The following is a 27,596-nucleotide window of genomic DNA, read 5'->3' as shown; positions in this document are numbered from 1 at the left end:
TTGCATTCCAGCCTAGGAGACAGAGCAAGACGCCACCTCAAAAAAGTAAAATAAAAAAAACAGAAGGTTCATTTCATCTCATAGAGATTTCAGGAAGAATTAGTCCTTTAATTTTGGGAAGTAAATTTGTGACAAGATGTACTATAAAGATGGGTTAAAGAAACCCTACCTGGCAGCAGCAATGCGCAAGGAAAAAATAAATGGTTGAATGAAGGGCTATAATCCCCTTGTCTTTTATTTTATTTTATTTCAAAATCTAACTTTTCTCCAAGTCCAAATGTCTGGCTGACTTAAGAAAGAACACTTGGGCACAGCTGTTGGCATGCCTCTTTTGTGTAAAAGAGTAAATAAATAAATTCAAATAAAAAGAAATATCTGGACAACACAAGGCAGAAAAACCCTACCTTATAAGAGGTGGCAGCTGGCTCTCTGAAGAGAAAGAACTAGAGAAAAACAAAAAAAATCTGCCCTACTGGAAGAAAAACTGTATATAATAAAAAGATCAGAAAAAATGAATTTCCAAGTATTATTGCCAACACTCCAAGTCATCAAAACATATTTCCTAAAACATTAGTTCCAATTCCATTTATACAGTACGTGCCTCTGTTTTCCACTCTCTTCTCTAATTCAACTATTTGATGTTCCACCCATCACATCCCTTTAACATTAACTAAATCGTGAACACTTCCTTTCTTTTCCCTGATCCACTCAAACATTTATGACAGGTATATTTTATTACAGCAAGGTATAAAAAGATAATAAATCACAGTTCCCTACCCCTCCAGGAGTTTGGTCTGGTATGAAAGATAGACTTATACACCAACTGCAATTAAGATAATAAAGGCTGGGTGTGGTGGTTCACGCCTGTAATCTTAGCACTTTGGGAGGCCAAGGCGGGCGGATCACTTGAGGTCAGTAGTTTGAAACCAGCCTGACCAACATGGTGAAACCCTGTCTCTACTAAAAATACAAAAAAATCAGCTGGGCATGGTGGCGCATGCCTGTAATCCCAGCTACTCAAGAGGCTGAGGCATAACAATCACTTGAACCTGGGAGATGGAGGCTGCAGTGAGCCAAGATCGCGCCACTGCACTCCAGCCTGGGTGACAGAGTGAGACTCCATCTGATAAATAAATACATAAATGTAATAAAAAATAATATGTACAAGTTGCTAACATAGAAAATGGTTTCACAAAGAATTGGCTATTGAACAATAAAACTGGATTTCTAATAAATGAAAAAAGTGAGAGAGAACTAACAGAGAAAGAGCACATTCGAAATGGTGGAAATGTGAAAAGTGCCAGTCTATTGAGAAATCTGTAAGATGACCTGAAAATAAAGTGTATGAAAAGGGACTGATGGGAAAGGATGGCAGAAGAAAAATTAGTAGGAACTTGAATGGATCTTGAATGTCTCGGTAAAGTGTTTGGATTTTGGGAAGTCTGTGATTCTCAATATTTATCTCCTATGGAAAGAAAATAACATCCACAGGAGGCAAACTACACTGCATCATTAATAGCAGCTTACTATATATTACTGCAGTTGAGTCATTCAAGCAATTAGCTGTAACACTTTCCTTTCTCTCCCAGTAACCTCAGATGAAGGTTAGGACATAGGGCTATCAACAATGAAAACCTCCTTTATTTTCCTCTGTTATCTAACCAAACTTTTACCATAATATAGGATACACAGCATAATACACGGGATGCAAACATGCATTCTGCTGCAGCAAATTCCTTCCCACATTTGTTTTTTAAGTAGCTTTCAAGAAACACCCCTGGCCATTCTAACTGCAGGTAAGATAGACTAAGCATGCTCCACCCTGACTATCCCACTGAATGCAACTATGAAACTTCAAGAGAATGCACGAATCAAGTATTTATAGACTTGGAAAAGCAAACAGTAGCAGGCAGATCAAGGAAGAAAAGAATTGAAATTACTATAAATAAGTGGTGAGTTTTATCATTTTCTTTTCCTCCCATGATCTCCCTGCCCGACCTTGGAAAAGCCTGAAATGCAAAGTAGGCATGGGGACTCTGACAGAGAGAACTCCAGGAGAAGCCCTACTCATCTCACTCAAAAGGCAGAAAAGGGAGTTCCTGATACTTACAACATTATGGAAATCTCAATTCCCATATATTTTTTCTTTTGCTCTATTCTTTTTTGCCCCAGTCCCCAAGTAATTTTGTGGCTGTGGTACCAGTGGCAGACACAGGTGCCAGCAAGAGTCAAAACAATGAGAGAAGAAACATTATTCTCCAATCAGTGAAACTGCAGTCTCAAGAGGGTAGGTAAAACCCCAAGATTTTTTCTACTCTCTCTGTGCTCTTAACACGTGCTGGCCACAAACACAAAATTAGAACAGCAGAGCAAGGTAACTAAAACCTCAGATTTCTAAGTAAGAAGACTGAAAAGTGAAGGCCTAAAGAACCAGAATGGGAGAAGCTAGCATGGAGAAGTGACACAAGAAAAGTTGTTTATGAACTTCTGAGCTCTTCCCTAGGTTGGGCATGTATGGATGTAATCCTAATAAGTATACCAAAGAATTTAAACACTGAACTAACCACACATCCCAGACTGATGACTTGTTGACACATATGTGGGGCAGATCTGAATAGCTGTACAAAGACCCACAGCCCACAGGAAAAAAAAAAACTGGAATGTGCGCTCTGAAGCTAACCAAGTTAACTGCTACTAAAACAAAAATATTAACATCCAAAACGATATGAACTAAATTCAGAGGATTATGTCTCATAACATCATACTCAAAACATCTAAAATTAACCCAAGAACCAGGTAAATCTCTTACAGCGAAGGAAAAATCAAATACCAAGACCAATGTGACAAAAATGTTGACATTATCTCACAAAAATTTTAAGGAAGTTATCATTAAAATTTTCCAACAAGCAATTATGAACACTCTTGAAACAAACAGAAAATTTGAAAGTATCAGAAAAGAAATCGAACGTATAAAAAGAAACCAATGGAAATTTTTAAACTAAAATATGCAATAACCAAATTTTAAGAAAAAACATACTGGATGGGCTCAAGAGTAGACTACAGATGACAAAGGAAAGAGTCAATAAATCTGAAGACTGATCAACAGAAATTATACAATCTGAAACAAGAGAGAAAAAAAGACTAGAAAAAATTAACAAGAAACTCTGGAATAATACTTGAAGGTCTAACATACATGTCTATCAGAAAAATAAGGACTGAAAATGTCCCAAGTTTGGTAAAAGACATAAACCTATAGATTCAAGACCTCAATAAATTTAGCACAAAAAAAGGATGGCACAGTGAGTTCATATTTAAAAAGCTCTCTCTATTTCAAATGTACAGCAATGACAATAAAACCCAGAAAAGAAAACTAAGAAAACAGGTAAGCAGAAATAAGTGGTAAACATTTCACAAACTCAAAACAGGAGAAAAACACGTAACAATGCTAACCACTGGCTGGTTCTTCAGAAGCAGGAAGTGCCAAATGCAAAGTACAGATGGTGAGAATGTTCTGAGAAGACTGAGAAGAGAGCCAGGGCCACTGGCGAAAACCAGGCCAAAGAGGAACTGCCCTTGGCCTAAAGAGAAGGCCACCAAGTACAGTCTGCAACTACAGCTCACTATAACACCTAGAGACTGTGGACCTAGGGAGGCAGAACACAGCCTTAGGGTCAAAATCTGAACGAGCTGCTGGGACTAAGCTGCCATGTGTCCAGACTGGCACCATAAAACCTGGATGTAGATTAGGAATCCAAAATGCCAGGAGGTGGGCAACCACAAACTACTGGTCAGGGAGAAGGTGGGAGGCAGCAGTGACGGAGGTAAGAGAGAAACTAGGAAAGAGAGAGGAAGAGGAAGGTCAAGGAAGCAAAGGGGAGGGAGAAGATGAAGGATGAAGAGCAACAATCTTTTTTAACTTTCACCAGAAAAAAGAGCCTATGAAGTAAAATTCCAAAACAGAGTAAGAAAACATTCGCTAACAAACAAAACTTCAGAAACTGAAACAGTTCACATCAGATAAACTGCCCCAGATGAAATTAATTTTATCAGTCTAAAAGATTAAAAGACTAACTAGAAAAGGATTTTAAAAGACCTTGCTAAAGAAGCAATAACAAAGTGAAGAGAGGTGACTAGATTCCAAAATTATTTATGAAAAGGACTTGCTCATAAATTGGAAATGAGAAATGAAAGAAAGAATGATGGTGAACATAAAGTCCTACATCTTGTGCTTCTGCAGTAGGATTCAAATACAAGAAGCCTGAAGGATCAAATTTCAGTTTGGGTAATGCTGGGTTTGAGGTAGTTGTAAAATATCCAACTAAAGACGTCACAGAGAGAGAGAAACAGAGTTGGAGTCAACTGTGGTTGACAACTGTGGTTGATTAAAACCACAGAAATAGAAGTGGAAGAGAATGTGATCTTTCGGGGTATGGGTAGAGAAAGTACAAAAAGAAAACAATTTTAAGAAGAGCCCACCCATCAAACCTTGAGTGATTCCTGTAGAGAGGACACAGAAGAGGGCCACAGAAGTATAAAGAAAACTAGGAGATTAAAATGGCACCAAAGCCAGAGGATGAGAGTGTCTGAAAAAGGGTAATAGTGTTAAAAGCTTCTGGGAAGTCAAATAGAAAAGGACTGAAAAATGTCCACTGGACTTAACATGAGAAAACTGGTGGTCACACTAGCAGGAACTCTTAGTAGAGTACTGAGGACAGAAGCAGACTGGAGTGGCTCAGGGCCTTTGCACAAGCCGTCTTGTCTGCCTAGCTGGCTGACTCCTTCTCATCCATCAGTCTTAGCTTACATTTTACCCTCAGCAAGACTTTCCCTGAGCACCCTACTAGTGAAGGGAACCACAATTCTCTCTCAACAACTTGTTTCCCTCATAACACTTATCACAATTTGTAATTATGTTTTATTTCTCTATAACCATCTCCAAAGCAGCAATCCTATCACTTCCAGTGGCTCTTCTTGTTCCAGTACCTATCATAGTACCTGGCCTCCAACAGGCACTAATAAAAACTCTGCCTTCAAAGTAATAAACTTCACTTCATTTTGTGGCGGGAGGGGACTTTTCCTTACACTTAGTATGAGAAGCAACATGGAAAGCAAAAAAACAGTGGAAAGAGTACAACTTAGAAGTTACACATAATTCGAATCTTAGCTCCACTATTCACTAGCGCAGTGATCTTTGGCAACCCGAAGACTGGCTTTATACTTGAGGGCCCAATTTTCTCAATTTAAAATGGTAACAACAATTCAATCCTTATGTAATTATGTGCTTTTCTAGTACACCATAGATACTCAATGAGTGAGAGGCATTATTTGGAATAACCATGTCCTTTCCTTCCACTCAGTAGTCTGAATGAGTGAGGCTGTAAAAATGAGTTAAGTCATGGCCTTAGAAACACTGGAACATCAGAATAAGTTAAACTGTATATCAAATCTTTTATTAAATGTATGCTTTTTCAGTAAGATAGGACTTCCGATCCTTCCCAAATAGCTGCTTAGAGAAAAATAAATCCATGATTAGGTACTTTTCCATGCCAGCAGGTATTAATTACATTGAAATACATAAGTTCCCTTTAAACCATGTTGTTTAAGTTCATCAGAAATTATAAAATAAACAAAACCAAAAAGATATATTAATACAATATTTCACTGTTTTGTTCTTAATTTAAAATTTTACTATAAATAAAAATAAAAAGTAACTTCAGTGTAAGTTATTAACAAAAAATTAAGAAAGTCTTGAGACATTTCCTTAACATTTTATAAAAGAAAATATCCACAGGTCACTTCCCATAGATTAAAAAAAGCCGGATGGTTTTACTGAATTTAAATAGCAAGGTATATAAACACACAAATGAGTAAGTCATACATGAAGACACTGATATAAATCCTGCCCAAATATAATTTTTGCCTGACTGCTGCAAAAAGTCATAGTCCATCTTGACTGGAATGACTAGTTTACCTTTAACTCCAGGTGACTTAAACTATCAGTCCTTTAAGAAGCTTTACTGGTTTTTGACAATTTAACCTGCTGAGCTCACAGCACCCATGGGAGGGTCTTGGTTGCAAGTTTTACTTCTGATGTTGCTGACCACTAATACTAACTCCACAGAAAATGGATTTCAATAACAGCCACCCACAGGTTAACACTGAGTATTACCCATAATACTGCTTTAATTACGTTAATACATAAAGGTCACAATTTGGCAGAAAGTTTTATTAAATTTGGCAGTGCTCACAATAACCAAAAAAAAGGTGTTCATCTGTGCAATAACTCTTTACATTTGTCTAGAGATATAATCCAGTTTGGTCATGGATTTATGCTGCATTTCAATTTATTTTCTAAAAGGAATTCAATTTATTAGTTCCATTCCCCCAAAAAAGCATACATTTCTAGCATTTCTAATAGATAGTTTCCTGACAGATAACTCCAACCATGCTGGGCATAGAATGGTTCTGTCTACCTGGCACAAAGAGACCCCCCGCTACAGCAAAGGAGGCTCCCAACCGCACCCCCAATTTAGGAGCGTTTTGATGGTGGAAAAGATTCATGCTTTGATTTGTCCATAGTTCATGTGTTAATTTGTCTCTGAAACAGTGGAATTATTTTTTCATCTTGAAAAGTAAAGACACATAAATTTTACTTTCAAACCCAAACCCTTTATGCATAGAAAACAAGCCAGAGAATATTTACAACGAATACATGAAAGGGCAAACATATGTTTAAATGACTCTGTTAACAAAAACAGATACTGTACTTTAAAACACAAATCACAGCACAGTTGACATAATTTTCTATTTTTATACATATAAGGTAATCTGAGGTTATTTTATGGAAAAGCAAACAATGGCTGAATTCAGCTCATATACATATTGAATTTGGCAATGATTGTGTTTTTTAAATACACAACCTGACAGGCACTATGGTAGATAATAATGAATCAGCATGGAAGCCATTTAACGTACTTCTTGATTAACTCATTGCCTGTCCAATTCGTAACAGACATGCTTACATGTCATAATCGTCATAACTCCCATCATCCCCACCACTAACACTGCAGCGCCTTGATTAGTCCACAACTCCCAGACGAGCCATTGCTAATGCTAAATAATTCTCTTCAGCCTCCTGCTACTATTCTGCAGGATCTCCAATTAAATATAATATTAATGTGAACAAATACCTACCAGGAATCCCATCCTATTCCATTTTACCCAAAAATGGAGAGAAAGGAATTTAGCCAAGCCAAAGATAATCAAAACATTTAAAATTGATGCAGCATACTGTTTCTGCAAAGTAAGTTTTTCCAAAGACAACAAAAGCAAAAAAGAAAAGGAAATGTCTAAACATCTTAAACACTTTCTTCTCTCGGTTAGTTCTTTAATGAAAAGTCTATTGTTTCAAATTTGCATAGTAGATACATTGTATTCTTAATCTAAAAAGATTTCTGAAGGCTAAGTTTTATAAGAAAAGTGAGAAATAGCAAGTTTTAAAGCCATTATGCCATTTTTTAAACCCTTTGATTACATAATTCCCAGACTCCCAGATTCAAAACCATATACTAAGGCAAAGAATTCCTCCCTTCCCATTAAATGCAGTACTGCAGTCACTCTTCAGAGGCTTTGCCACAAGACTTTTTGTTGTTGATAAGGAAAGTTAATATTGAAGAATGGCAACTATAAATACCTGTTGTAAGAATAAATTAAGAATCCTATAGATTTCCTCTTGCAACCTAAATGTCTGGAAATGTTTCTGATCTAATTAAGACCAACTGTGAAACATGGACCAGGACAGCCATCATCTTAAAATATCCTTTACTAAGAAAAGGCAATTTAAGAAAATGTTACTTAAATATAACATTCTCAACTACACACACACACACACACACACACACACACACACACACACACACAAAGGGTCACCTGATATTTTTCAGTTAACACCCCATAAAAGTTTTCTAAGCCTGACTTTAGTCATTTGTTCCTATTTGAGGATCAGTGATAGGCATCAGCTCCAAACAAGTCCATTAACAATTTTTGTGAAATTTTTTTAAAAATGGTTATTTAAGAACCTTAACTCCTTTCCAAATAGAAGAAGTTTGAAAATATTCTGAAATCATGTAAAGGAGAAAAAAAATGTTTGAAGTTTTCACATTTAAGTTGCTTTCATCTCTATATACATCTAAGGTAAAACTGAAGATACGCTGACAAAAAATATAAATAAATGTACGCATATACAGAGACATGTAAATATAAAAAATGAAATAAAGATATTCCAATAATCCCAGAAAATGTTGAAAAGTTTAACCCTAAAGTCTTTTATACCTTAGTATGCATTAATGTGTTCCATTTCCATTTACCTGATCATTACCCTCAAGTTTGTTCAGCTGGAACCAACATACACTAATTACTTAGACATCACGAAGTCCTATTTGTCCTCAGTACCTCCCCAGACAGCAGGGATATATTATCAAGGGTAGGCATAAAAAGTGATGATTGCCCTCACCTTATATCAATCACCCCAGACTGCTCACAGGAAACCCCACTCAATCTCATTATAGAATCCTGAGGCTGAGACTACAGTGCGCACCAGGGATCATCCTTTCAACAGCAGGCTGCCTGGGTAAGATGTGAGTCACAGTGAGTACTTCCTTGATTTTAGGTTCTTGTTTCAACGTGGTAAAATCAGATATTTCTCATTTAAATCCAACATGACTGTAAACAGACAAAGCAACAAAATATGTATAGATAGGTTCAATTTAGGAACGTGGATAGAAAATACAGTCAAAGGTTGAATGATTCTGTTGATGTACAGAATCATTTTCCTCTTTGGGAATGAAGATTCTCAATTCTTTTCATTTAACCTGATGAGATCTCATTTTAAAAAAAAAATCAAAACTAATTTTAGCAGTTTGATATAGATGTAACAATATATTTTACTATTTTTGTGGAAAGACATACTAGTCTTTATACTTAAAACATAATGTTATCTAACATTCATTTGGAGAAGTACAACAATCTTAAATTCCCAAATTCTTTGTTCCCAGTATTCACCAAACTAACGAAATCGGCCCATGTGCCCATTTAGAAACTCCTAGTCACTAAAGCCATTAAACATTTCTCATTCCTTATAGTTCTCATCTTCTCTGAGATACCTAAAAATCACAGTAAATTAGAGGCAAGCAATCCTAGAATTACTTCGTCTTCTAAATCCAAATAATATTCATAAGACCCTCTTTAACAACTCAAAAATCCTCCCACATCACCCCACTGCCTAAAATCTAACAAATTTATTCCACAGACCTATCTCTTCTTGCTGACTTATAATGTATTAAAATGTATTTTAATATGTTAGGCTACTCCCCGTCAATTTTCCTCAGAATTATCTAGGCTATTCTTGCATATTTACTCTTTGTCAATCCCCCCCCAATTATGTTGTTATATTAGGATTTAATAGAAAATGTACAGATTAATTTAGAACTAAAGAGCATTTTTAAAAATCGGTTTCCCTATACAAAAACAAGAAGTCCTCATGTAAGTCCTAAAAGTTTCATTTTAAATTCACATCATACAGTGTTTTATCATTTCCATTGCTTCTACAAGGTTACATTTCTTGTATTTTCTACCTTATTGATATATATGAAGTTTATAGATTTATTTGTATTTACTATTTAACCAGCCACCAGAGATTTTTTCTGTTTCTAAAGAGTTATTCAGGGCTGGGTGCTGTGGCTCACACCTGTAATCCCAGCACTTTGGGAAGCCGAGGAGGGTGGATCACCTGAGGTCAGTACTTTGAGACCAGCCTGGCCAATATAGTGAAACCCCATCTCTACTAAAATACAAAAATTAGCCAGGAGTGGTGGCGGGCACCTGTGATCCTAGCTACTCGGGAGGCTGAGGCACGAGAATTGCCTGAACTTGGGAGGCGGAGGTTGCAATAAGCCGAGATGGCACCATTGCACTCCAGCCTGTCCAACAGAGCAAGAATTTGTCTCAAAAAAAAAAAGAAAGAAAAGGAAAAAAAAAAAAAGGAGTTATTCAGTTCATTGTATAACTAGAAACTCAATACAATCTTCTTATTTTTGCCTTTGCTATCCACCAATTTATAGCTCTTGACTAACTGTATCACCTTGTACTTCTAGAATGCTATTTTAGAACACTAGTGGCAGAGACCTCATGAATGAGATCCTTCCTTTGCTCCTTCCACCATGTGAGGACACAACAAGAAGGCTCCATCAAAGAATTAAGAAGGGAGCCCTCACCAGGGACAACATCTAACAGTGCCTTGATCTTGACTTACCAGCCTCCAGAACTATGAGAAATAAATTCCTGTTGTTTATAAGCCACCCAGACTATGATAACCTGTAACAAGCCTGAACAGACTAGGACAGTGACCAAGAAAAAAGGGAAGGCTCAAAATAAAAATAAGAAAATACTATACCAATAAGCTAGAAACTTTGATGAAATTGACGCATTCATAGAAAGACACAAACTACAGACACTGACTAAAGAAATAGAATATCTGAAAAAACCTATAATAAGTAAAAAGGTGGATCTAATAATCAAAAACTAACCAAAGAGAAGCCCAGATTCAAATGGCTTCACTGGTGATTTCCACCAAACATTTAAAGGAAAGTTAAAGTTAATACCAACTCTTCCAAAAAACAAGATGAGAGAAAGCTTTCCAATTCATGAGGCCAGGATCACACTAACAACAAAACCAAGCAAAGACATCATAAGAAAACTACAGACAATATCTCTTGTAAATATGAACACAAAATTAATAAAATACTAACAAACTGAATCCAGCAATATACAAAGAATTACACAGCATGACCAAGTGGGATTAATCACAGGAATGCATGGTTGGCTTAACATCCAAAAAAATCAATTAATGTAACAATACACCATATCTAAAGGACAAAAACCACATGATTATCTCAGTAAACACAGAAAAAGCATTTTAAAAAATGCAACACCTGTTCATGATAAAAATTCCTCAGTAATCTAGGAAGAGCAATTAACTTCTTCAACCTGATAATGAAAGTTTATGAAAATACCAGAGCCTAAATCAAATTTAATGGTGAAATGCTGAATTCTTTCCCCCTAAGATGAAGAACAAGACAAGGATGCCACCTCTCACCTCATCAACATTGTTCTGGAAGTTAAAGCCAGAGAAATTAGGCAAGAATACAAAATAAAAAGCATCCAGATGGAAAGAAGTAAAACTATCTCTATTCACATGACATGATCTTATATAAAGAATCCTGGCCAGGCGCAGTGGTTCATACCTGTAATCCTAGCACTTTGGGAGGCCGAGGTGGGCAGATCATGAGGTCAGGAGTTCGAGCCCAGCCTGGTCAACGTGGTGAAACTCCATCTCTACTAAAAATACAAAAAATTACCCAGGTGTGGTGGCAGGTGCCTGTAGTCCCAGCTATTCGGGAGGCTGAGGCAGGAGAATTACTTGAACCTGGGAGGCGGAGGTTACAGTGAGCCAAGATTGCACTATTGCACTCCAGCCTGGGCAGCAGAACAAGACTCGGTCTCAAAAAAAAAAAAATCCTAAGGCACAGGCGCGGTGCCTCACACCTGTAATCCCAGCACTTTGGGAGGCCAAGGTGGGAGGATCACTTGAGGTCAGGAGTTCGAGACCAGCCTGGCCTACATGGTGAAACCCCATCTCTACTAAAAATACAAAACAAGTAGCTGGGTGTGGTGGTGCGTGCCTGTAACCCCAGCTACTCGGGAGGCTGAGGCAGGAGAATCACTTGACCCCAGGAGGTGGAGGTTGCAGTGGGCTAAGATCATGCCAGGACACTCCAGCCTAGGTGACAGAGACTCCATCTAAAAAGAAAAGAATCCTAAGAAATCCACTAAAAAACTATTAGAACTAATAAAAGAGTTCAGTAAGTTTACAGGAATCAAAATCATTATATGAAAATCAATTGTATTTCTATAGACTTGCAACTAATTTAAAAAATTGAAATTAAAAAACTAACTACACTTATAGTAGTACAAAACTACAAAACATTGCTGAAAGAAATCCAGGTGACCTAAATATGGAAGAATATCACATGTTCATGGATAGGAAGACTTAAAAAATGTTAAGATAGCTATACACTCCAAAATGATCTACAGACACAATGCAATATCAATCAAAATCCCAGCTGGTTACATTCTTTGACCAGAATTGTCTTCTGTTCATAAACCATTCTCCACAAATCTTCCCAGAGAATAATAAGCATGCTTTTCTAGGGCCTGGAAAATGAAACATAAAAGACAATTCATGACTTAATAAGAAGCTTAACTCCCATTTCGCTTTTTCCTTCCCTGACCAATTCCCATTGGAGTATTTTATACTGCTTCCCTGTGGCCTCATCCCCTGGATTCAGGCACATTAATCTCATCGTTATAAATGAACTGTTTTCCTAGGGAAAGCCTGACTTTAAGACTACTCTAGATCAGTCTTTATTTCTCAAAGAAATTGAGGGAATTTCCTCAACAGAGAATAGGATGTCATATTGTTTTAAGACAAACCAACAATAAGCCAACTAAATAACCTGCAAATCCTCAACTAAATAACCTGCAAATCCTCCTTAAAAACATCTAAAGACCTAGATTAAATATAACAAACATCCTTCAAATGAAGGGCTTGGCTCACAAAAAAACTACAAGGGATGAAAAACAAAGAAAAAGGAAGCAGGGCGCAACGGCATGTACATGTATGTAGTCCCAGCTACTCAGGAGGCTGAAGCAGGACTATCACTTGAGCCCAGGAGTTCATGGCTGTAGTTTGCTACAATCACACCACTGCACTCCAGCCTGGGCAACAGGGCAAGGCTGTCTCAAAAAAACAAAAAAAAAAAAGTAATCTAAAAATCTGGGTGGGCACGGTGGCTCAAACCTGTAATCTCAGCACTTTGGAAGGCTGAGACGGGTGGATCACCTGAGGTCAGGAGTTCGAGACCAGCCTGGCCAACATGGTGAAACCCTGTCTCTACTGAAAATTCAAAATTAGCTAGGTTTGGTGATGCACGCCTATAAGCCCAGCTATTCGGGAGGCTGAGGCAGGAGAATCGCTTGAACCCAGGAGGCGGAGGTTGCAGTGAGCTGAGATCATGCCATTGCATTCCAGCCTGGACAACAAGAGCAAAACTCCGGCTCAAATAAATAAATAAATAATATAAAAATGAAAATCAGTCTGCATCCACAAGAGCCAGTCTTGGAGAGTGAAGGTGGGAATCTCAATAATCTAGAAGATTGGGTTTTAACAATGAGAGAAAGGAAACAGATCCTGTGTAAGTTGGAGGTTTGAAGGAAACCCTTCTGTCTAAAGCCAGGAGGCTCAAAGATTACGTTCTCAGTGAAAGGTTGTGGGGGAGAAATCAACCCACTAAATAGAGAGGATAAACCTTATGTTCGTATCTCTGTGGTTCAAAGTAAAGGAAAATGTCTCTAGAAATTAGAAACCATGAGCCTATTCAACAGGTGTGTATGTGTGTGTGTGCAATCTCATTTTGTTCTTCATATTATCTTCAAACTTTGACAATCTTTATGCCAAAAAATTCATATAAAAATTAGTCCCAGATAAGTGATACCCTGGATGGTGTGATGGAAACAAATATAACACCTACCCTACCTGGCCAAATCCATAACCCAAACCATCTTGAAATTCAACAATAAAAGCACCAAACATAAAATCACATGCCAAAATTCAAACATGTGAGGAAACAGTATGTCATGAGGAAGAGTCAGGAATAGAAATAAACACCCACAAACTTGAAATAATACAATATGATAGTTCTTTAAATTAAATATGCTAAAAATAAATGTACTAAAGGCCTCAAATACATAAGAAAAAACATAATACATAAAAATAGGCAGATTCAAAAAGGAGCAGAAAATCAACAGCTTACTCAACAGACAGCAAAAAAGACAAATGCAACCAAAGTAATCAGGCTCAGGCAATTTTCATTATTGATGCAAAAACATTAGAGAGGTGGCTGAGGGACAAAATATTCACATGGATTCAAAAACTCTCCCCAAAAAGTATTTAATAAAAAAAAAAGAGAATGCACCATTATAATGGGAAGACCTGGTAAAACCAAATTATCATACTTAGCATAACAACAGAACAATTCAACATTAAGAACCTCTTGTTACGATATTACTATTAAAAAAAAAAAAAAAACATTACTGGCTGGGGTATGGAGGCTCACGCCTGTAAACCCAGCACTTTAGACGCCAAGTCAGGAGGATCTCTTGAGCCCAGGAGTTCAAGACCAGCCTCGGCAAGATGATGAAATCCCATCTCTACAAAAAATACAAAAATTAGCCAGGCGTGGTGGCATGCACCTGTAGTCACAACTACTTGGGAAACTAAGGCAGGAGGATCACTTGTACCCAGGAAGTCAAGCTGGAGTGAGCTATAATCTCACCACTGCACTCCAGCCTGGACAACTGAGACAGACCCTGTCTCAATAAAAAAAAGAAAAAAGAAAAAAAAAAAGCACTTATGAAGTAGTCTTGTCAAATATTTAATTTGAATCTATTCATAAGAAAATAATCATACAAAGCCAGGATGTCTAAAAGCCAACATAATAAAAATCAAACAAAAAAAGGAGGGAGGATAGGGGCACTATTTTAGATTAAGAGACTAAAGAGGTATAATAACCAAATGTAACTCATAAGCCTTGACTGAACTGTGGATCAAAGAAAAATATTAAAAAGGACAACTGGGGTGAACTGGAGAAACCTGAATGTGGTATGCATATTACATGATATTACAGAATAATGAGTTATTTTCTTAGGTTTCATAAAGTATTATAGATATGTAGAAAACCATACTTATTACTGTGAGATGAATAGTATTTAGGGATAAAATGCCACAATGTCTGTAACTTATTTTCTTTTTTTTTTTTTTCCTGTCCAGGGGATTTTTTTTAATGCTTCTCTCTTTTTTTTTTAAACTATACTTTAAGTTCTAGGGTACATTTGCACAACGTGCAGGTTTGTTACATAGGTATACATGTGTCATGTTGGTTTGCTGCACCCATCAACTCATCACTTACATTAGGTATTTCTCCTAATGCTATCCCTCCCCCATCCCACCACCGGCCCCAGTGTGTGATGTTCCCCGCCCTGTGTCCAAGTGTACTCATTGTTCAGTTCCCACCTATGAGTGAGAACATGAGGTGTTTGGTTTTCTGTCCCTGTGACAGTCTGCTGTGAATGATGGTTTCCAGCTTCAACCATGTCCTCTAACTTATTTTCAAATTGTTTAGCCAAACAAAATTTTAAAAAATGAACACACACAATGTATATATGGATACAGATATAAAGCAAACAGCCAAAATGTTAACAATTGGTGAATCTAAGTGAAGGGTATACAGACACTCTTATACTGGTATATAACGGTAAACTGATACCAGTATACTGGTACTACTTTTCTAAATTTTTTTCATTATGTTTGAACAAACACTTCAGAAAAAAAAATGTAAATGAATGACCAATAACACAAAAAAGTACTCAACATCAGTATTCATCAGGAAAACCTAAAATTAAAAGCACAATGACATACTGCTTCACAACCACTTAAAAATAAAACACAAAATCAAATGGACTAAAAACACCAAGTGCTGGCAAGGACACAAAAGCACCCTGACCTCATACATTTCTGGAGGGAGTAAAATATGATACAACCATGACGGAGAACTGTTTAGCAGCTTCTCATAAATTTAAACATGCATGTATTTATTCTAGGCATCAGCAAAATACTGTCTACCCACAGGCCAAATCTGATCCAAGGGCTGTTTTTGCACAGCTCTCAAGCTAACAATAGTTTTCACATTTTTAAAGTGTTGTTAAAACAAAACAAAACAAAACAAAAAGAAGTATATGTAACAGAGACCACAGGGGCCTGCAAAATCTAAAATACATTTGCTATCCAGACAAAAATATATTTATTTTCAAACAAAAAAAGGTTGCCAACTCCTTATCTACCCCCAAGACCCAGCTACTCCCCTCCTAGATATTTACTCCAAAAAAATCAAAATTATGTTCACAAAAAGATATGCAAAAGTTATACTTATAAAAATCTTGTTCATGGTAGCCAAAAATTGGGGAAGGGGGTAATTTGACCAGCTCATCCCAAAATTCACATGGAAGAGCAAAGGACCAAGAATCCTGAAAACAATTTTGAAGAACATGTTGGCAGGAAAGGACCAACAGAGGTAAACTGCATAATCATCTCTAAAAGCCAACATTTTTTCCATCAAACATTAATTGTTTGCAAGTTAGCTGGCTTTCCTTCCTTGTGGGACTTGTCAGTTAATATGTGTAGTATCCATTCATCCTTTTCCTTGCATAATTACCTTAAAAATTCGTTGTTTATAATAGAAAATGAATAGCTTTCACAATCAATTGCTGCAGTATTTTCCTACTGGAATAGTATTTACATTTCCACATATGAAATTAACATGCAAAGTCTATAAGGTTTTTTACTCCAAGTTACATTTAAAATGCTCACCTCTTGAAAACAAACATGCAAATACATCTGAATAGCATGGCTTGTTCACATTACTGATACTATAAAGCTGATTAGCTATAATAGTAACCTTTGTGATCATGTGCTGAGGAAGCAAAAAATGCTGTTACAGGAATTCACCTTTTCAGTCTCAGTTTACATCCTTGAGACTGAAACAGAAACCACACAGCAGATTTGACCCTACTGTTGAGGTTTAAATGAAACTTTTGACATTCCAACCATCATTATCCTGCTTTTACTTATGGTGTCTTTCTAGAAACAGACTTAAAGTAGGTCATAGTAAGAGAAAGTTTTGACTAGTGTGCAATTGCTTCCATTATGGGGTCTGGTAAATTTCATTATAAATTATGTATCATAATCTCTGGTATATTCTACTTTCAGCCAGAAGTGGTGAAAAGTCTCTAAAACATAAAACTACCACATGTGCTTCAGGGAAGGTACGAATGAGAAAAACATAAAAACAATTCTTTTGAAACCACTTTTGCAAAAGTGAACGTCTGAAACGTCTACCTGTAGATCAGAATACAGTCGTACGCCATATGACATTTTGGTCAGCAATGTACTGCATGTATATTTCAGCTCCAATAATGGAGCTGAAAAATTCCTATTTGCCTAGTGATGTCTTTTTTTTATTTTTGTGGGTATACAGGAGGTGTATATATTTATGGAGTACATGAAATATTTTGACACAAGCATACAATGTATAATAATCACATCAGGATAAATGGGGTAGCCATCATCTCAATCATTCATTTATTTGTGTCACAAGCATCCCAATTCTATTCCCTAAATTATTCTAAAATGTACCACAAATTACTGCAGACTGTAGTCCCCTGTTGTGCCATCAAATACAAGATCTTACTTATTCTAACTATATTCTTGTACCCATTAATCATCCCCACCCCTCCGCTCCATACACCCTGCCTAGCCTCTGGTAACCATCCTTCTACTCTCTATGTCTATGAGTCCAATTGTTTTCATTTCTAGCTCCCACAAATGAGGGAGTACATGCAAAACTTGTCTTTCTATGCCTGGCTTATTTCACTTAACGTAATGTCCTCCACCAGTTCCATCCCCACTATTGCAAATGACAAGATCTCATTCATTTTTATGGCTGAATGGTACCGTACATATGTACCACATTTTCTTTATCCCTTCATCTATTGATGGACACTTAAGTTGCCTCCAAATCTTGGCTATTGTGAAAAATGCTACAATAAACATGGGAGTGCAGATATCTCCTCCATATACTGATTTCCCAGGTGCTAGGTGTACCCCTAGCAGCAGATGTACATCTAGCAGCTGGATCATATGATAGTTTTAGTTTTTTGAGGAACCTCCACACTGTTTTTTATAGTGGTTGTAGTAACTTACATTCCCACCAACAGTGTATGAGGTGGGATGTAGAGTACTGTCTCTACATCCTCGACAGTACTCGTTATGTCTTTTGGATAAAAGCCATTTTAACCGGGGTGAGATATCTCATTGTACTTCTGATTTGCATTTCCGTAATGAATACTGTCGAGCACCTTTACATATATCTGTTTGTGATCTGTATGTCTTCTTTTGAAAAATGCCTATTCAGATCTTTTGCCCCCTTTTCCTTTGGACGTAGTCTCGCCTGGCCGCCCAGACTAGAGTGCAGTGGCACGATCTTGGCTCACAGCAACCTCCACCTCCCAGGTTCAAGCTTCCTGCCCTGGCCTCCAAGTAGCTGGGACTACAGATGTGTGCCACCACACCCGGCTAATTTTTGTATTTTTAGTAGAGACAGGGTTTCACCATGTTGGCCAGGCTGGTTAAACACGCATTTATTTATTCTAAGTCTCGAACTCCTGACCTCAAGTGATCTACCCACTCAGCCTCCCAAAGTGCTGGGATTACAGGCGTGAACCACCGCACCTGGCCTTTTTGCCCATTTTTTAATCAAATTATTAGATTTTTTTCCTATAGAGTTGTTTGAGCTCCTTATACATTCTGGTTACTAATCCCTCATCAGATGTGTAGTTTGCAAATATTTTCTCCCATTCTGTGGATTGTCTCTTCATTTTTTTGCTTCCTTGGCTGTGTAGAAGCTTTCTAACTTAATGTGATCTCGTGCCTACTGATGTCTTGATGAGCCTGATCCTGTGCAGGTCTAGGCTAATGTGTGCATTTGAGTCTTCATTTTTACCAAAAAAGTTCAAAAAGTAAAAAATAAATGAAAAATAAAAAACTTTAAAAACAGAAAAAAGCTTATAAAACAAGGATATAAAGAAAACATTTTTGTACAGTTGTACAATGTTTGCATTTTATGCTGTTTTATTATGAAAGACTCAAAGAGTAAACCCGGGCGTCGTGGCTCACGCCTGTAATCCCAGCACTTTGGGAGGCTGAGGCGGGCGGATTACCTGAGGTCAGGAGTTCAAGACCAGCCTGGCCAACATGGTGAAACCCCGTCTCTACTAAAAATACAAAAATTAGCCGAGCGTGGTGGCACATGCTTGTAATCCCAGCTACTTGAGAGGATGAGGCAGGAGAACTGCTTGAACCCGGGAGATGGAGGTTGCAGTGAGCCAAGAATGCGCCACTGCACTCTAGCTTGGCTGACAGAGCAAGACTCTGTCTCAAAAAAAAAAAAAAAAAAAAAAAAAAAAGAGTCAAAGAGTAAAGACAAAATTAAAAAGTTTACAATGTAAAAAAGTTATGGTATGCTAAGGTTAATTTATTATTGAAAAAAGAAAACTATTTTTCTATAAATGTAGTGTAGCCTAAGTGTACAGTGTTTATGAAGTCTACAGTAGTGACAGTAATGTCCTAGGCCTTCGCTCACTCCCTGACTCACCCAGACCAGCTTCCAGTCCTACAAGCTCCATCCACAGTAAGTGCCCTATACAAGTGTACCATTTTTTATCTTTTATACTACATTTTTACTGTACCTTTTCTGTGTTTAGATATGCTTATATACACAAACACCACTGTGTTACAATTGCCTACAGTATTTAGTACAGTCACACGCTGTACAGGTTTGTAGCACAGGAGGAATAGGCTATACCATATAGGTGTGTACTAGGCTATATCATCAAGGTTTGCGTAAGTACATTCTGTGATGGTCACATAATATTGAACTCACCTAACGATGCATTTCTCAGAACATATCCCTGTCACTAAGTGACGGACCCTACCAAAGGGTCCCATTATCAAAAGTAGTGTGAAACAATGAGAAACAATGCTTGCATTAGTATTCAACTACTTATATTTCATGCCATAAAGACCTAATAATTTACATTCTTTCCCCAGGGTATTTTTTTCTACTCATTCATAACACTACTACTAAAAAAATCCCTGCTGTGGGCCGGGTGTGGTGGCTCAAGCCTGTAATCCTAGCACTTTGGGAGGCCGGGGCAGGCGGATCACCTAAGGTCAGGAGTTCAACACCAGCCTGGCCAACATGGTGAAACCCCGTCTCTCCAAAAATACAAAAATTAGCCAGGCATGACGGCAGGTGCCTATAATCCCAGCTACTCAGGAGGCTGAGGCAGGAGAATCACTTGAACCCAGGAGGCGGAGGTTGTAGTGAAGTGAGATCACGCCACTGCACTCCAGCATGGACGACAGATCAAGACTCTGTTTCAAAAAATAAATAAATAAATAAATAAATAAATAAATAAATAAATAAATAAAGGCCTGCTGTGTTAAAAGTACCAAATAAAAGTATATCTGCTTTATGCTAAACCTTCTTTTGTTCGTATCCAATTAGCATTAACCTGTCTTTCATTTTTGTCAAACTTTCAGCTGAACACTTTGAAGCATTTCGGAAAGGTGAAACAATTGTAGCATTCCCTTAGTGATACTGAAGTTATGCTGGGGAAAGTGCTCTCATAAGGGAGCATTGTGTAAACATTTCATTAATCTTTGACTCAAACTTTCTCATGCTTTGCTTAAATCTACTTGGTGACCAGCAATCAGCCTGGCAATTTTTCAGTTTAAGCTTTTAAAGCTATGAAAAGAAAATACTTAAGGCACATATAGAAGACACTGTGATAATGTCATTTTGCTTAACACAACAGTGAACAAGTAAACAGTTTTTAAACTTGAATATATCTTTTGCAGGCCAAGAAAAAAAGCCTGTATGTCCCTCTTTTTCTACTTGACCCAAAATTAAGTCCTGATTTAAACAAAGCAAAAATATACTTACAGAACTAGCATCAACATCACTGTGGATGGCAACTGTCTTAATGCCCATCTTCTTGCAAGTTTTAATAACCTATTTTAAAATATATTAATGTCTATTAATAGTGATTCACACTTAAAGGGGTTTAATAATAAATAATTTCATAGAGTAAAATGGAAAATAAGATGAAAATTCTACTCACCCGACATGCAATTTCTCCTCTATTAGCAATAAGAATTTTATCAAAAGTCTGAAGACAGAAAAAACACATTCATTAGAAATTGTTACTCTTACTTTGGGACCAAAAAACACCAACTTTTTCCAACATTAACACTGAATATAATCCTAAAAAACATTACTTCTTAGAGTAACATTAAATACTATATTATTTAGAGTAATATTAAATGTACTATAAATACTTAGGGTAATATTAAAATAGGTTATTAAATAGTATAATCATTTACAACCAGAGAACTACAAAATTCACCTGATATGATCAGGTTCTATAATTACTTTGTTAAAGCATAGTAGGTGAATGTATTCACAATGGGGGTATTTATCAATTCTCTAGCCAAAAGAAAATCTTCAAATGATATTTCAGATACTAAAAGACTGTAGTCAAGCCCGGGCGCAGTGGCTCATGCCTGTAATCCCAGCACTTTGGGAGGCTAAGGCAGGTGGATCACGAGGTCAGGAGTTCGAGACCAGTATGACCAACACAGTGAAACCCTGTCTCTACCAAAAATACAAAAAGGCTGGGCACAGTGGCTAACACCTGTAATCCCAGAACTTTGGGAGGCCAAGGTGGGTGGATCATGAGGTCAGGAGAGCAAGACCATCCTGGCCAATATGATGAAACCCCGTCTCTACTGAAAATACAAAAAACATAAAAACAAAAAAATTAGCTGGGTCTAGTGGTATGCGCCTGTAATCCCAGCTACTCGGGAGGCTGAGGCAGGAGAATGGCGTGAACCCGGGAGGTGGAGACTGCAGTGAGCCAAGATCGCACCACTGCACTCCAGCCTGGAGACAAAGCAAGTCTCCGTCTCAAAATAAATAAATAAATAAATAAATAATAAATTAAAATACAAAAATTAGCCTGACGTGGTGGTGCATGCCTGTAATCCCAAGTGCTGGTAATTCCAAGTAATCTCAGCTACTTGGGAGGCTGAGGCAGGAATCGCTTGAACACGGGAGGCGGAGGTTGCAGTGAGCTAAAATTGTGCCACTGCACTCCAGCCTGGGTGACAGAGCAAGACTCCGTCTCAAAAAAAAAAAAAAAAAAAAAAAAAAACTTTGGCCAAAATTACTTGACAATTTATTTTCTAAATTCTGGGAAATTCTAAGTGTCATGAGTTGTTTTCAAAGGAAAGTCTGATACTAAGTAAGAATAATTTATCTGCCATCTCTGTTGGGACAGGGCATATTTTCAGTAACTCAGAATAGGTACCAATCGTGCTTATATCCAAAAACGCCTAGGCTAAGCAGATTACACCATTTGAATACAATGTTAAGTTTGAATAACCACCAAATTTTGAAGCAGCTGAGACCAAATAGTAGAGAAGCTGTATATCCTGTGTTTATCTAGAGACCTAAACCCAAGTCCAGCTTTGCCACTAACGACTTATTTAACTTTAAGCAAATCAATCTCTGTAGGCCTTGATTTCCACATAAACTGGCAGCACTCCAAAGGAAAGCTATTTAGTAAGGTTTTCTTCCTACTCTAAAATTGTACAGGCTAATCGTTTTTAAAAACACACCATTCCAAGTAATTTGGATGTTATACATATTAGCACATGGTAATTTCTGGATTTGTGAATTGTTTTTAAGTTCAACGGAACTACAGAAAAAAAGTGTTAGTTACATTTCTAAAGGAAGACTTAGAGTTACATATGATCTTTTAAAAAGTACTCTTATATAACTTAGAGCAGTTTGTTTGTTTGTTTGTTTGTTTTTTGAGATGGAGTCTCACTTTGTCACCCAGGCTGGAGGGCAGTGGTGCGATCTCAGCTCATGGTAACCTCCGCCTCCCAGGTTCAAGATATTCTCCTGCCTCAGCCTCCCGATAGCTGGGATTACAGGTGCATGCCACCACGCCCCGCTAATTTCTTTGTATTTTTAGTAGAGATAGGGTTTCCCCATCTTGGCCAGGCTGGCCTCAAACTCCTGCCCTCAGGTGATTTGCCTGCCTCGGCCTCCCAAAGTGCTGGGATTACAAACCTGAGCCACCACGCCCGGCCTAGAGCAGTATTTTAACATACAGGAAAAAGTCCAGCATTTCAGAAGTGAAAAAAGCTTTCTAGGTCTTGGTTTAACCTTTACATCATATATGTCTTAACTCCACCAACCCGAGGCAAGCCCCTGCCTTAAAAATAGGTAAACTTCTAATTTGATAAAACGCTAAGCCACTCAGAGCCTTGCTCACACCTCAGGTCTGAGAACGCAAAATCATCTACTTTTCTGTATTTAAATGGTCATGGTAAATCCCTCTTAAGCAGTAAGCATATCCTGAGAAAACAATGATTACACTTTCTTTTTTTTTTTTTTTTGAGACGCAGTCTCGCTCTGTCACCCAGGCTGGAGTGCAGTGGCCAGATCTCGGCTCACTGCAAGCTCCGCCTCCCGGGTTCACGCCATTCTCCTGCCTCAGCCTCCCGAGTAGCTGGGACTACAGGCACCCGCCACCTCGCCCGGCTAGTTTTTTGTATTTTTTAGTAGAGACGGGGTTTCACCGGGTTAGCCAGGATGGTCTCGATCTCCTGACCTCGTGATCCGCCCATCTCGGCCTCCCGAAGTGCTGGGATTACAGGCTTGAGCCACCGCGCCCGGCCAACACTTTCTTAAATGGGTTTTAAAATGTGATGTTAATATTAACTGTGAAACAGACCATCTCTGATAATCACCATAAACACCACTCCTAGAAATTATATATTAAACAATTGTTACAGCAAATATAACAAATCATAACACTGGAAGAATTAAGTAAGAATCCCCATTCTAATTTCTGTTCAAGCAGCAGAACGGTCATTACGAGTCAGTCTGCAGCCAAACCACCCAGGCTGAACTTTCAGCACACTATGTTCTCCTCCTGTGTGTCCTGCTATGAACAAGTCATCCTTCTTGCCTCTCATTTCCTGGTATGTAAAATAAGGGTAAAAACAGCACCTGCCACAAGAGGTTGTGAGAATGATATTAATTAACACCCTTGAAGTGTTTAGAATAACGTCTAACATGTAATATATATTCATTCAGCATTAGCTATGGCTACTGTTCTTCACCCCTTTGGGCTACATGCCAGACTGTTATGAATTTAGGAGTGTGCCCTTATCTGTCTAACTGGGGAAAAGCTATATCAAAACAAATACCTGCACCTGACACATCTTCTCTGTTAAGGGCTATTAACGTATTACCAATTAGCACATAAAACTCAATAAAGCTAACCATATCAATTAATCTTCCATACATAACATTTTCTTTTAAATAAATCACAGTTCAGAATTTTTAAAGTACAAAAGGGGATACACTGAAGAAACACCCAAGTCCCTGCCCAAAAGGCAACCACTGTCACTGGTCTCCTATATATTCTTCCAGGTAGGCTACGCCTGTAACAGAATACACATACAAATCAATCAAAACCAACTAAAATTGCCCCTCTGCATCAACAATTACAGGTAAATATCAAGTGCATTTGGCAACTTCAAAGTAAAATATGGCACAAACACAATGAATTGTGTTAAGTGCTCTAATAAGGCTGTGTGCAGGATGCTACACAGAGAAGGGAGCGCATGAACAGCATGTGTAAAGGTGGTGACACTGGAAGAAGAGGGTAGCACTAAAGAACTACAAGGAATTCTCAATATGACTCAAGCGTGTGGTATGCTTAGGAGAGTTGTAGCAAATAAAGCTAGGATAAAAACAGTCCAGATGATAGAAGGACTCATACGCCATTCAAGGAACTGGGACTTGTTCCTGTATGTGGAGAGTCACTCATAAGGCACCCTGAAGACACTCAGAAAAAGACAACTATAAATTAGGATCCTGGATCCTTGGACACAGAGGAGATTTCAGGCACCAGAAAAGATAATGAAGACCTTTGGCAGTAGCTGCTCTATAACTGTACTAATGATGTCATCTGAAGTAAAAGATTTCCTAAGGATTTTTGTTGTTGTTGTTTTTCTCTTAACCCACTGTCTCTCTACCCCTCCTTCTTCCTTTCCCTTCCCCAGGTTTAGATGCTCTCTCCCGGGCTCTAACTCCACAGCACACTCCATTCAGACACCAAGAGGGCTGAGCTGGCCCTGCACTGCGTGCTTGTTGGAATGATGGCAGAACTCTGGACACTGGGTCACTGCCCAGCTCTTCTGAGAAAGGGCACAGCACAATGGGTAAGTCCACCAGCTCTGGAAAAGGACAGACATGAGTTTACACCCAGCTACTCACTATCCATGGACTTTGAGTCTCAGTTTCCAAATGCGCAATATTCAGTGAAGGAGATTAAGCAGCCGACATTTAGGACACGTTTTGTATACAGCAGGCACTGTGATGAATCCCTTCTGTGCATTATTTCATCTATCAGGTAATGGCTATGAGGACAATATTTAGCATAATAATCCCACGAAGTCAGTTCTGATAATATCTCCGTTTTACAAATAAGAAAACTAAGGCTTGATGAGGCTAAATCACTTGCCTTAAATCACTTAATGGTAAAGTCAGAGAGTTCACATCCAGGTATTCATGTCAGAACACACCATGACATAATGTGATCAGAGAATAACAATGCAAGCTCTAAACACTATGTTATTAATAACACCTAACATCACTTTTTTTTTTAAGAGATGGGGTTTTGCTCTGTTACCCAGGTTGGTATGGAACTCTTGGTCTCAAGGAATCCCGTGTCTCGGCCTCCCAAAGCGCAGGGACTGTAGGCGTAAGCCACTGAGCCCAGCCAGCTCACATTAGTGTGAAAGGAACAACATAGTACTGTACTGGCTCACATTAATTTAAGGCCAGCTGAAACTTAATGGTCTTTATCTAAGCAGTTACCGTAAGTTAAATCTTCCTTATTCTCATGAACGTACATAAGACAACCAGTTAGCTTGTTAGAACTCCAGTTAAAAAAAAATAACATTTTCAGTGATGATTGAATTTCACCTGGATAAGTTGTGCATGATGTAAGTCACTGATAAAATGTGGAATAAGAAAGGAGTTAATAACAGATTCAAACGAGAATCAATCTATTTAACAAATATGTATTACACCAAAGATCAAGTCTACTTGCACTTGGGACAGTAGGTATAAACAGACCAGGTCAATATTTAATGAATGGTTACAAGGACAGCAGGAATCCGGGAAGGAGAAAGGTCTGATTAAGTGCAGCCCTCAAGCAAAGGGTGAAGCGACCAATTTAGTCTGAACATGCACCTGTACCACGATTAGGTGCCAAAGAATATTCATCACTCACTGAGGGAAACACAGTTTCTCCACAGCCACCTTAGGCAAGGGCACAGCAAAGGAGATGGCAAAGATAGCAGGCAGCAGGATTGATTTCAGAATTTATGATGAAACATGCTTAGTAAATTCCAAGGGGATTCCACTTCTACACTCTTTAACCCTCCGATCTCTTTAAATGTGCCAAACCTGGGCCAGGCACGGTAGCTCATGCCTATAAGCCCAGCATTTTGGGAGGTGGAGGCAGGTGGATCACCTGAGGTCAGGAGTTCGAGACCAGCCTGGCCAACATAGTGAAACTCCATCTCTACTGAAAATACAAAAAAAAAAAAAAAAATTAGCTGGGCATGGTGGTGTGTGTCTGTAATCCCAGCTACTCAGGAGGCTGAGGCAGGAGAATCGCTTGAACCCAGAAGGTGGAGGTTGCAGTGAGCCAAGATCATGCCACTGCACTCCAGCCTGGGTGACAGAGCGAGACTCTATCTCAAAAATAAATAAATAAATAAATAAATAAATAAATAAATGTGCTAAACCCAGACAGTTATACACATTTATTTATTTTTAGTAATTAGCAGTGGTCACCCATGTGGGAGGTGAGTTACCTATTTCTGTAACTTCACTATGAGGTTATAACGAAAGCAAGTGCCAGACCTAACTCTGTCCATACATACAAACATTTATTAAGACATAAAAAGAATCATAAAACCCGTTTGATAAGTTCAGTGAAATCTCAACTCCCTGTACTTTGTAAGGCTCCAAAAGACTGCAAGAAAGGCTCGCCATAGGCAAAAAAAAAAAACAATATTCTGATTTGGTTAACCATACTGTCAGACTAAGCCATCAAGAATCCACCAGACAAGTGGCTGAACACAGGACTATTCATTTAGGGATCGGGCATGAGTGTTATTCTTAAAGGTAAAGAATTAAAGGCCAACTACATTATTATATTCTAATAGTACAAAGGCAGAGAATTTCTCTAAAGTAATAGCCAATAACATAATATCGACGAATATCACAAACTTCCTCAATGACAGCCCATTTCTTTTTCCTTCTTTGAGACAGGATCTCGCCCTGTAGCCTAGCAGTCTGGAGTACAGTGGTGCAATTATGGCACACTGAAGCCCTGCCTCCTGGGCTCAAGTGATTCTCTCACCTTAGCTTCCTGTGTAGCTGGAATTACAGGCGCACGCCAGCACACCCAGCTAATTTTTGTGGAGGTTTTTTTGTTTTGTTTTGTTTTTGGTAGAGACAGGGTTTCGCCAGGCTGGTCGCAAGTTCCTGACCTCAAGCAATCCACTGGCCTCGAACTCCCAAAGTCCTGGGATTACAGGCGTGGGCCATCACACCTGGCTGATAGCCTACTTCTAACAGTTATTATGCTAATGAGGAAGGCTACCGGTATTTATAAAGAGAAAGATGGCTGAGCCGTTTGTAGTA

At 38.2% G+C, this 27,596-nt stretch overlaps 1 protein-coding gene across 3 annotated transcripts in view; it reads right to left on the bottom strand.

The window, feature by feature from the left end:
* The window catches only part of PCCA (propionyl-CoA carboxylase subunit alpha), a 438,112-nt gene that overhangs the window by 387,838 nt on the left and 22,678 nt on the right, over window positions 1-27,596 (bottom strand). For 2 of the 3 annotated variants that reach the window (XM_050765975.1, XM_050765974.1), the window contains exons 3-4: window positions 20,914-20,961; window positions 20,736-20,804 (exon numbers count right to left, since the gene is read on the bottom strand). In XM_050765975.1, coding sequence (XP_050621932.1) covers window positions 20,736-20,804; window positions 20,914-20,961 — 117 coding nt within the window. Of the gene's footprint in view, window positions 1-8,512; window positions 8,812-20,735; window positions 20,805-20,913; window positions 20,962-27,596 lie in introns of those variants that run through there. The other variant, XM_050765976.1, reaches the window with a different exon arrangement.

This window comes from Macaca thibetana, chromosome 17 (genome assembly GCF_024542745.1).
Source record: "Macaca thibetana thibetana isolate TM-01 chromosome 17, ASM2454274v1, whole genome shotgun sequence".
Taxonomy (NCBI): Eukaryota; Metazoa; Chordata; class Mammalia; order Primates; family Cercopithecidae; genus Macaca; species Macaca thibetana.
Note: the sequence above shows the minus strand (reverse complement) of the source record. Positions and strands in the feature narration are given on the sequence as shown.